Consider the following 11,442-nt stretch of genomic DNA (forward strand, 5'->3'; position numbering starts at 1 on the left):
TTTCATGTATCAAACATGGACTGTGCCGAGGATTCCAATAGAACAATGCTTTTTGAATGAGACCACATGGCGTAGACCACATTTTTCTCACTGACGAGAACTTCAAATATATCAAACTGATGCTGGGAGATCTCATTGAAACTCGCATTTATTTTTATACTACCAAGAATTTCGAAAACTCTGACTTGAAATGTCAGTAAGATAGAACAGTTTTTAGATAAAGTAATGATATTTTTTAATTAAGAACTATACAAAAATACTCCCGTCTTGTTAGTCATAATGAATGTATTTTTTTATTGAAGTCCAACAGAATTTTCTTGATGATATTTCATCCTTTATATAAACATCTCTATTTAAATAAAGCCCTTTAATGGGGCACTATTTCGAAATTAACAAGCGTTTCGGAGCCTCCATTACAAAGGACGGGTCAATGTTCTTAAGTTTCATTGCTTATTAATTTTAATTTTACAATACATTTGCTAATTAAGAAATGGAGTCTGGGAATAAGAATTTCTAATTATATTTGTAATAGTTAAGCAAAAAGATTTTAAAGAACGTGAATTTTGCGTTTTTTACTAATGAACAACAAAAGCGTTTAATTAGCTAACAAGATTTTTAGCAAATTTTCAGTCTTTCTTTCATTGTTAGTCGTTAAAATATTCAACTACTAATTTTAAAGGTACGTTATTTATACATGAAGATTTTAATTAATAGTAAAAAACAATTTTTTGCCTTCTTTTTTTGGCCAATATTAATTCCTTGATTGAAGAAACATTCAGTGAGAGCCGTAGTCGTCGTTAGTGGGAACTTTTAAATAGTAAATTAAAGAAACCAGAATTGCGATTCTAAAGTATTATGTTATCCTTTTTATTCTCACACTTAAGTATGCAAAGAAAGTTGTTACGTAGGTACATGTTACATTAAATTATACACTTTCAAAATAAAAACACAAACATCAGCATTATATAAACAGTCTCCAGTGAAAGTTATTTGCATTTATATTTCGGTCTTTGCTCTTGGAAAAGCGTATTAAAGTCTAGATGAAATCGCAAAAGTATTCATATTTTAATGTTGTTCCACATATTCTAAACGAATAAAGAAAATTGTCTTTTCATAACTCCCGAGGAAAATATCGATTTTATATGGAAACCTATTTACGACTGTCTGTTTATTTATATTATCCGTAACCTATAAGAACCTGAAAGGTATTAATCGTAGAAAAATATTTGAGAAGGAATTTTGTTACCAAAGTACACAATGCTCATAATTCTGTTGTTTTGCTTGGAGATATATGTAGATATATGTAAATATTATAGCTCCTACACATATATATGAAAACAGATTATAAAAATATAGTAGAACCTATGCTTTAGCACCTGTGAGAAAGCTTATTTATACTTTTGTATAGTATAGTATGTTATAATGTTTTAAATAACAATTTTTTTTAATTTATGAATGTATAGTTCAACCAACCAAGATCATGATTCATTTCCGTAGAACTATTAAACATAACCATAAACACATATTCACAAAAAAATCACCTACAAATTCATGAAAAGGTACCGTTTGTTTTTGTCCTAAATAAGTCCACAACGAAAAAAAGGATTTCTTCCAGGATTATACAAGACGTTTAAAACGTTAAGTCAGGACACGAAATGCCAGCCATATTGGCCATATGGTGTGGGATAGTAACCATAGTGGCCCAAGTTGGTACGTGCGTTGATTATATCGCACTTTTTTGCATACATTTGGACCCTACTTCTTTATCACGTACACTGAATGTGAGGGCAAAGAACTGATTTAGCGGGTTTTAATTTTGCGCCCTTTTTTCTTTTATTTTTGTAAAATTTGAGCGTATATTTTTAGACGATGCGTAAAATTATCCGGTGCATCATATTAAAATAACATTTGGTTTTTTTATATTCAGACAGTCCAAAATTGATAATTAAGGATTATTATGTTCTTTTTAATGCACCTGAATGAATTCTGAAGATTCTTTTAACTTAAATTTCAACAAAAAAACTTTCTTATATACTGTAAGTAACTTTGTTCGTATCCATGTAAATGTTTCCTTAGTAACACTTATATAACATTAAAGAGGGTATCCGGGAAAATGTATTGTGAGTGACGAGGTTATTCAATTTGCTGTTAGGCAATATTATAGAGGCAAATCTTATATTACAAATCAATGAGATTTAAATTTGAAAACATCTTAGCTAAGATTTGTAACACAAGTAAATATATATTTATATGGTTGGCGTAAATTATTATACATAAATTTTTAAAGAAATCTCTCCATAATTAATTATATTATATTTTCTAGTGTTTTGTAATAGCCTCGGCATACGATAAATTGGTAAAAAATCTAATAAAAAATGGATTTGTTTATTTCCTTTATTTTTTTTAAATCATAGAAAAGTTCTTACTATTATTTTTGTAAAAAGGTTAAAAAGGGTGTCTTTGTAAAATTCGGTAATCCTATGAATGTATAATGCTAAGACACAGCACACTTGCATTCAAAAGTATCTAAAATGGAAATAGCTTGCATGAATGCTCTTTTATAGGTAAATTCCGGCTATTGCTGAAAACGACGAATTTAAAATTTTATTTTCAGCACTACCTACTTCCTACTTTTATTAAACTTCTCACTTTATGAGGTATTAAATATAGGTGTGGATGAGTACTCTCCTTGATTAAAATACTTTTTGTTTATGTAAATATTTACGAATAAAAATTTGGTTTCATAAGGAAATAGAGAATAAGGTTTTCATGTTAATAACATGAGAATTTATTTTTCTTGTATAATACCTACTATCTGAATATGTAAAGATTTACTTGCATAACCATATTAACAGAAATGTTGCGCAGATAGTATTTAAACTGAACTAATAGGTATATGTTTTTATCTAAATAACACGTGAAATCGATAGATAGCTAGCTTACTATGCATGTATATATCGCCTAATTTTAGATCTCTTATCTCATACTGTGATGATCTCAATGTTAATATATCGAGACCTAATGTAATAGATGCTTATACATTTATAGGTTCATATACATTGTGTCACCTCTTTGCAATTTAATTCATCTATGTTATGATAGTAATAATTTTGGAATTCAAACTGCTCTGGAAAGAGAGAATGTTATCTAAAGTTAACATTAAAAGTAAAAGTTCAGGCTCAGCGTTCAATGTCACTAGTAGTTGAACCTAGATTTCACAAAACTATCGCTTTTGAGAAATTTTTCACTTTCAAATACATATTTTGTCGATCTGTGCTCTCTAAGGCTTTAGAATTTAGAAATTAGGCTTAGTTAGAAATTGTTCATATGTCTTTAATGTTTACTTGTTATTTTGATCACATTCATCAAAACATGTTTTATAGTATGAGCTACAAAAGAAGATTTAAAATTAAAATTTTCAACGATAAATAATGTCCCCACTTCGCTTTGTGATGGCTCTTTGTACAGCGAACTCCAAAGCAGATTAATTATGATAATCATTCTCCTAGACTATTAAAGTTTTTGTTGTGAAACAATCTAACTTTCTTCATAAAACTTGTAAATAAAAAGATTCATTTTAAAGTTTCTTTTTACGGGTCGTTTGACTTTCGACGCTACGAGCAAGTTCTAGGAGGTATTAACAATTAGGGCTTAGAAATGCAAAATCTGATTTTAATTAATTGAAGTAAATATCCCTTATCTTCCTCCTATAGCAGGTTCCATTTTTTTTTATTAGCTATATTTCAATATACTTTATTACTATAAATTTATGCCTTTTCTGTAAGCTTATTCATAAACTAACATCTACATAGGTAACATAACTATAAAAAGCATTTACAAATAAAACCGCTATGTGGCTATAATTTGAAACGACTGCTGACATCATATAACAAGAAAATAATGTTATTTTCTTGGGAAACATTTCAAGACGCCAAGGTCACAGTGTGATATGAAATATGCAAACAGCGTCCGAACCCTTGATCCCGACCTTCATACTAACTGGGTTTAAATAAAAGTGCACCTTATTGAATTAATCTGCTATTGAGGGTTTTAAGTGCTAAGTTTGAAGTCATACGTAGTAACTATTTGGTAATCTATTGTTGTTATAACTTATAACCGAATAAAAATAACTGCGTTAAAAACAACCGACTTCAAAAACGGAAAAGTAAAAAATAAAAATAGATTTGATATTATTAATTACTACATATTATCGGTTGTTTTTAACGTATTTATTTTTATTTCATACTTTTTAGTGAATTTATCAAGACGAGTCAAACGAGCCCAAACTCGATAAAGTTGAGTCAATATAGTGAGTTCCTATAGCCACCTTAAGATTCCATCGTCAAATCAGCTCTATGTCATGATAATGTTGCACCGCTATCCAATTGGCATACGTATACTGTAAAATTTCAGCTCAATCGTTAACCGGGAAGTGAATCAAAGTTACTTGCTAGATTTCAATTAAGTCATCGAGAACAGACAAAAATGCTCATAAAGTAAAAACTAGCGGGCCTATCCGAATAAATTTTTTATGGGACCAATTCGACACCATTCCGCATCAAACAAAAAAGAATCACGTAAATCGGTTCAGAAACCTCGGAGTAATAGGTGTACATACATAAAAAAAACATACCGGCCGAATTGATAACCTCCTCCTTTTTTTGAAGTCGGTTAAAAATATGCTACCTCTAGTCAGTCAGAGAACTTTAATAAAATTAGAAGTTGATTAGTTTACATGAATATACTATGTAGGTATACATACATATTTATGTTACCCAATTTTACATTTTATGTAATCTTCTTTATATATAAAAATGAATCGCAAAATGTGTTGGTAAGCGCATAACTCGAGAACGGCTGAACCGATTTCGATAATTCTTTTTTTATTATATTCCTTGAAGTACGAGGATGGTTCTTATGTAGAGAAAACGTAAACATGTACCACGGGCGAAGCCGGGGCGGACCGCTAGTATAAAATATATATAATGTAATACGATGGAGATACAGAAATAGTTATCATTAATTAATGTTCCGACAATTTATAATACTGACCTTTGTCTGACCCTTTATAGGTCAAACATAATCCCTGGGTCTTACATTGTACATAAATAGGTTATAATAACGAATATAGTTATAAATTTATATTTATTTTACTATATTGTTTTGAATTATTTATGTGCTAATACTATACCGAAATAATATTTTGAAAATGTAATACGTATGCATCGTAATACGGTGTTAAATGGTGTTAATACAGGGTGTCCCACTATTGGTATACTAAGCGCGAAGGGACTTGTAGTATTGCATAAACTGATCACGTTAAAAATACTAAAACAACAAAATTACACCAAAAAATTTTTGCTTAATTTTTCCTGAAAATCCATATTTTTCTCTAGCTTCGCGCAGCCGGCATCTACCGTTTGGCTAATGTGAGCATTTTGTCTATTAAAACATAACGATAGGTCACGTGCTGGTAGCAAAGCTGGGCGGGTTGCTTGTTTTGGGTGTACACATAGAGTTTTAAGAATCCATCTATTTGAAAAAAAAACTACGTCTGGAATTTTAAAAGTATTTTTACGTACTTAGCGTATGCAAAACTATAACCTCCTTTGAGCTTAGTAGGTATACCAATAGTGGGACACCCTGTATAACAAAAATTTAGAATCAGCTCACGGCTTATAACGGCTTGGTCTTCTATAACCATTATCTATAATCAATTTATTAGATACAAATAACCGCATCGTTATTGAATTATAAATCAAAACATCGTATACAAATGTTTATCAAGCTTTTTATTTTATTATACCGGGAAAGGCAATTCATAAAAGGCAAGAAGCTCAAATATTTATGTAATGTTATGATTAGCGATCCATTTTCTTACTTTAGAAGATATAAGTATTACTCAATATAAATTTGCTTTCATTTCAGAAAAAAAATTGTATGTTACGAATTAGCAAGGCCGTACTTAAGCAGTATTTTCTTAAATTTTTAGTGTAATTAGTAGTATTTTCAATTATTGACTTAATAGATGCTCATTACTTCTACGATTTACATACCAAGTATTCCGAGAACATATAAATTATAAATATAACCCATACAATAAAAACTATAATTTAATTCATTTACTGGATAGACGTGAAAAACCTTCTTAAAAAGTATGCCACTCTCTTATTATTATAATGGGAAATTCTAATTAATTCATTCTGAGTAGATATAATTTATAATCAGGCTTAGCTGCTGTTAAATAAATTATTCAGAAAATTTTGTGCCTTACAACTGCTAAGGGTGCTTTTTATAGGCAATATCTTGGTTGTAAAAGAAAGGATTTCGTTTTTAATTATTTTGGTGATGTAATTTAACTAAAGAAGGTATGAAATGATAAACTGAATAAACAGTATGTTGAAATGATATATACAGCTAAAAGCTATAAAAGTACCTACGATCCTATTTCTGGTCTTTCATTTGTGTTGAATTTTCTATAAAATATGAAATTAACCACGTTTTTTTTTCTTTTTTTAAGGTAAAATCCTATACTATAATTTATTTTATAGGACCACATAGCATAGGTAATATATTATTTTCTTGTTGTCCCAAATACAACTGTTAAAATTAGCCATCTTACACTTAGGTAATAAAAAGAACACACAAAGAAACTAGACGTAAAGCTGTGGTGTATTACTGAAAGCAATTTCTTTTCAGTCCATAATTAGCAGTAAGCGAGCATCCATTTCCAAGCGAAAAGAAAAAAAATCCTGTCTATTTAACGCGATTTGCCGCGATAATGTTTAGGAATCGAACGGTTCGCCCCAACCAAGGATTGAATGGGCCATTCTCATTTATACCATCGTAATTGCCAATTAGTGCGGTCGGGGCACACTCTTACAGCCCTCTTTTTATAGATGCTAAGCCTGTAGAAGCATGATTAAAATAAAGTACATGTTTAACTCCTGAAATTTTAATTACAGCTTACTTCCGCCTTATATACTGTCTTGGGTATCGTTACACCTTTAATTTACATTAAAAGAAAGTACAATGAACGTACTTATATTGAACATATTATTATGGTATATTTATTGCTACAGAAAATAATCAAATTTGAGCATTGTTACATAACAATGTCCACATGGACAGTCCACAGCCAATTTTTCAGAATTCCCAAATTGCCGAGTTATATTTTTCAGTCGTAATATTTGATGTGTCCCGTCGATCCCTTTGTGGATAATATGATACATGTACTAATTCCCTTTGTTGATCCAGTAATAACCCAATGAAAATCCCTCAATGTCATTTCAAGTTTGGTGAAGATAAAAAGAGCACGTTGCCAGATCCATTTACGTCGCCCCTGAGTTTCGCAGACGGACGGCGCAATTAAACTGAATGTTATCTAACTAATTTTTTCCTACTCTGTGCTCGCGTTATTCGCCATAACCCAAATCTGGGGACTAAAATGATTATGAGTGCGACTTTAAGAAGATTTAGTGGAATGAAATCACGTTTGACTATCGTATTATAGCAAAACCAGTTAACGATGGTAAGTTAAATATCATTTAATAAAAAAATATCGCGCTTCAGAAATAAAGAAATATCCGAAATTTCTCTCTTAATTGGAATTTTCCCTAATTTATAACAGGAATCAATTACATAGAAAAAATCGTAGTACGATGCCAAATAAATCTCTATTGTTTGTTTTTGTTTGGTATTGTTTACAGTGATTTACTCTTTAATCGGTAACTTAATGTTAAATACAATTAAGGTTTAGATTCCAAATAAATTCTTACTCAACGAATTTAATTGTTTCAAATCAATTAACAGAAGAGTCTTTGATCTAGTTACATAAACATATTAAACACAACATTATTATTGACGTCCAATTTTATTTTATTACAATCTCGAGGGCCGCCTTCTCAAAGTTAATCAAGGGAAAATGTGTTTTGTGCAATTTGTAGACCTATTTGACCCCTCATAACAGTCGCCTGAGCACTTAACGATGTTTTTGTTTTAAAAACAAGCGTACAGTTTGCGCAAACATACGTTGGAAATATTGTGCGGGCAATTTTCTTTATGCGTGTGAAACAATTTTGCTGACAGCTTTTAATTTCGGGATGAAAGTAAGCATTCTTTTTAATATTGTTTTTGCGTTTAAAGTTATGCCAGTTAGTTAATAGTGTTTGGGTGCTTTGAATCAATTTGTTTGTATTTTTAAAGTGTTTTGAGGCACTTGTGAATAGAGATTTTTCTGTGATGAAATGAACTAATAGCTACATAATTACTTGCATGAATGAAGTAGAAACCATTTCATGATTTAGACTTTTATTTATTTTATTTATAACATTGGATAAACTCTATAATCAATACATATATATAAACCAACTCTATATTTATTTTATAACTAATCAATAAACTTAGAAAATTGCACCACAATAATGAGATAAGTGACGCAAAGACTGCAGTAGCTCAGAGGTAGCGACATGTCCATTTTGATGACGCCCCATAGCGCGTAGCCAAAGTCACAGTCTCTGGTTAGCTGGAAGAAGGCTTTCAATTTGCGACGTTCTATTTTATCTGTAAAATTAAAACGATGAATTATTTTATCTGTATTCTTCCAGAAACCATTTCCTTTAGTCCTAGTGCTCATTTACATGTGGTACCTAGTAGTTTAAAAATAGCTTAAAGTTTGTACATGAATAAAGATGTTTTTTTAGTGGATGCACTTAAGGCAACCAGTTACTTTGCCTGGTATGTCATATAAAGTACAGATGAGAAACTTATGGTCCTGACAAAACCAAAATCAGATATTTTATAAAAATCTTTGTTTATCTTCCAAAAGCGTATGTTAATTTTTCCGTAAAAACCTTTATAGAAACCATACAAGTGTCATACGTTAAATATTATTTCGCCGTCCTTATGTCCTTTTCCGAAATATTCCGGTTCCATTTGGGAAATACATACATTATTAATATTTAAGAATTTTTAGGGTGATACGTGTTCCCTGTATCTTTCTTTAGCATAAGTCTTATGTATAGGTATGTAAGTATATATTAAGTATATTATTTTATTATTGAATTAATATATATTGACATATTTAATATGTAGAACACTCTATATTAGGTTTTCTGTGCTATGAAAATGTAAAGTTAAAATGATCTAAATTTAAAGAAGATCGTGTAATTACATCACTTATAGGTAATCAAAGAACGACAGAGCGGATTTTTATCATTTTTGGATAGTAACTTATAAAATTAAAACAAACATACAAAAAAAATTTTAACCGTGGAGTTGTGGCGAGTAAATAGGTAAAAAAAAAACTTACCCATGTTCATAGTATTTATAGCATCATGAAGCATTGTTCGAATTATGGTCACTTGTGTAGTTGTTATATTTGAGAAGTAACACGGCATTACTACGAGAATCGTGAATTTCATGCAGTGACCTATTGCGTAGCATATTAATGCTTGCACATACTGCAAAATTTAAATATTAATCTATACTAATATTATAAAGCTGAAGAGTTTGTTTGTTTGTTTGTTTGAACGCGCTAATCTCGGGAACTACTGGTCCGATTTGAAAAATTCTTTCGGTGTTAGATAGCCCATTTATCGAGGAAAGCTATAGGCTATATATCATCACGCTAAGACCAACAGGAGCGGAGCCACGCGGGTGAAACCGCGCGGTACAGCTAGTAATTAATACATTCACAACAAGAAATCACTAGAAGTATATTGATATATGGTTATATTGTATGATTGATTTCTAATTTTAGATTAGTTTAAACAAAAATTCAATAATCTATGCTAATATTATGAAGCTGAAGAGTTTGTTTGTTTGAACACGCTCATCTCGGGAACTACTGGTCCGATTTGAAAAATTCTTTCAGTGTTAGATAGCCCGGGTGAAACCGCGCGGAACTGCTAGTACTAATATAAACCATAGTAATGAACGTATTATATACTTACAAAATTATCAATCCAATCAATTTGAACAACACAAAAAATGTTCCTTAAAAGCATTATCGATGATAATCCCGAAGTAATAAATATAATAATCATCTGCAACAAAAAACTAATTAGAATTAAATCTTGCAGTGATATAAATTATGAAAAACCATACTTTACCGGCAAGTTCATAGCTGAATTAAGCTTTTCTGAACAATTATGTAATAAATCATAAGCGCTGTGTAACGAGCTGACGTCTAGGTTAGCCTTGTTTGACAAAGCTTCCAGAGTATTATAATTGTTCTCTTTCATCCCCTTTTCATGCACGAATAACTTCGCTACGTGCCCCTTTAATACCTTAACTCTTCTGACGATCATTATGAGCATTACGCAGAAAAATATTATTTCTGTATCGTGAGCGAGCAGAGCGTAGTACGTGATGAAGAATGTTGAGTTTAAAGATACTCTATCTATCACGTATATTTTTAAAAGCACGCATTCAATTGCAATAAACACAAATAGCACGGACAAAAACACAACCGGAATCTGGAGCGAGCATTCAATCGAACTGTTGTTTTTTATGTTCAACATTTCGTCAAAAGTGTTGATCCTCTTGAAAAACTTTAACAAACTATTCTTGTGCAAAATTAAAGAATTAACAGTAAGTAATAGATTTTCGACCAAAGCTGTGTCCTGGTACACGAGGAAAGTTGTGGCTATACTGTCTTTGTGAAACATGAAGTATATAACCAAAGCTATCGACCCACAATTATATAAATAACTTAACCACGTTTTGATTCTCCCAGCGTCTAATAAATAGATGCGATTGACGCCAAAAAGCGTTTGAAATACTATGAAGTATTTGAATCTATTCAATAAACGATCTTCCTCAAATAAAGTATTAATTTTAGGTTGGGCTGGTTTAGCCGGGGATACTTTAACACCCATCATAATAACAGGCAAAACACTCTATGGTAATGAAACGACTGAATTCATTCATGTGTATGATAGCACTCAAGCAATTAAAAAAATAAAGGCCGATAAAAAATATTAATATCATTAAGTGATAATAAATGACTCGATGAAATGGAATCTTTCCCGAATTGATGGCGATAATGGAATAAGGAAATAGTTTTTAATAGACAGACAATGGATGAATGTTTCAAATAAAATAAAACATGTTTTCGTTATTACAAATTCATAAGAGTCAGTTAGTTCAATTTATGAAATTGTCAATATAATAAATTGACATTAAATTGACTATTATTTATGTATGTTATGACTTGGTAATGACATTGCTTCTATAAAAGACTATTATTATAAGAATTGTTTTATTATGTTTGTATATGGGCACAGAATACATAATAGTAGCTAAACGATATGAGTATCTTTTTTCCAAGCTTTTTTCACTCAGAAAAGTAGACACCAAAATATTAGCTCTTGCGTGGGGCTTTAATGAAAAGTAACTTATGCACTAGCCACTAATGCAGGTTAAAATCCATCCTTTTAA

General features: G+C 30.6%; 1 protein-coding gene across 1 annotated transcript; it reads right to left on the reverse strand.

Annotated features, from left to right (window-relative positions):
- Window positions 1–8,389: 8,389 nt before the first annotated feature.
- Window positions 8,390–10,880, reverse strand: LOC149908376 (uncharacterized). Its single transcript, XM_090102197.1, has 4 exons — window positions 10,113–10,880; window positions 9,954–10,046; window positions 9,311–9,461; window positions 8,390–8,562 (listed from the first exon to the last, which is right to left on the reverse strand). Exons 1-4 carry the CDS (start codon window positions 10,878–10,880, stop codon window positions 8,390–8,392), a joined length of 1,185 nt encoding a protein of 394 aa, XP_089958323.1.
- Window positions 10,881–11,442: the final 562 nt, after the last annotated feature.

Source organism: Colias eurytheme, chromosome 5, assembly GCF_061535395.1.
Source record: "Colias eurytheme isolate Ceu_HAF_F1 chromosome 5, ilColEury1 Martin Lab GWU primary, whole genome shotgun sequence".
Classification (NCBI taxonomy): domain Eukaryota; kingdom Metazoa; phylum Arthropoda; class Insecta; order Lepidoptera; family Pieridae; genus Colias; species Colias eurytheme.

What these genes read in the sequence shown, in the direction of transcription:
- LOC149908376 (XM_090102197.1), bottom strand. Translation starts at nt 10,880, where the DNA reads ATGGGTGTTAAAGTATCCCCGGCTAAACCAGCCCAACCTAAAATTAAT. An exon ending in ATTCAGCTATGAACTTGCCG is followed by an intron (nt 10,047 to 10,112) that starts GTAAAGTATGGT and finishes TTTTTGTTGCAG; the next exon opens with ATGATTATTATATTTATTAC. An exon ending in TATAAATACTATGAACATGG is followed by an intron (nt 8,563 to 9,310) that starts GTAAGTTTTTTT and finishes TTAATTTTACAG; the next exon opens with ATAAAATAGAACGTCGCAAA.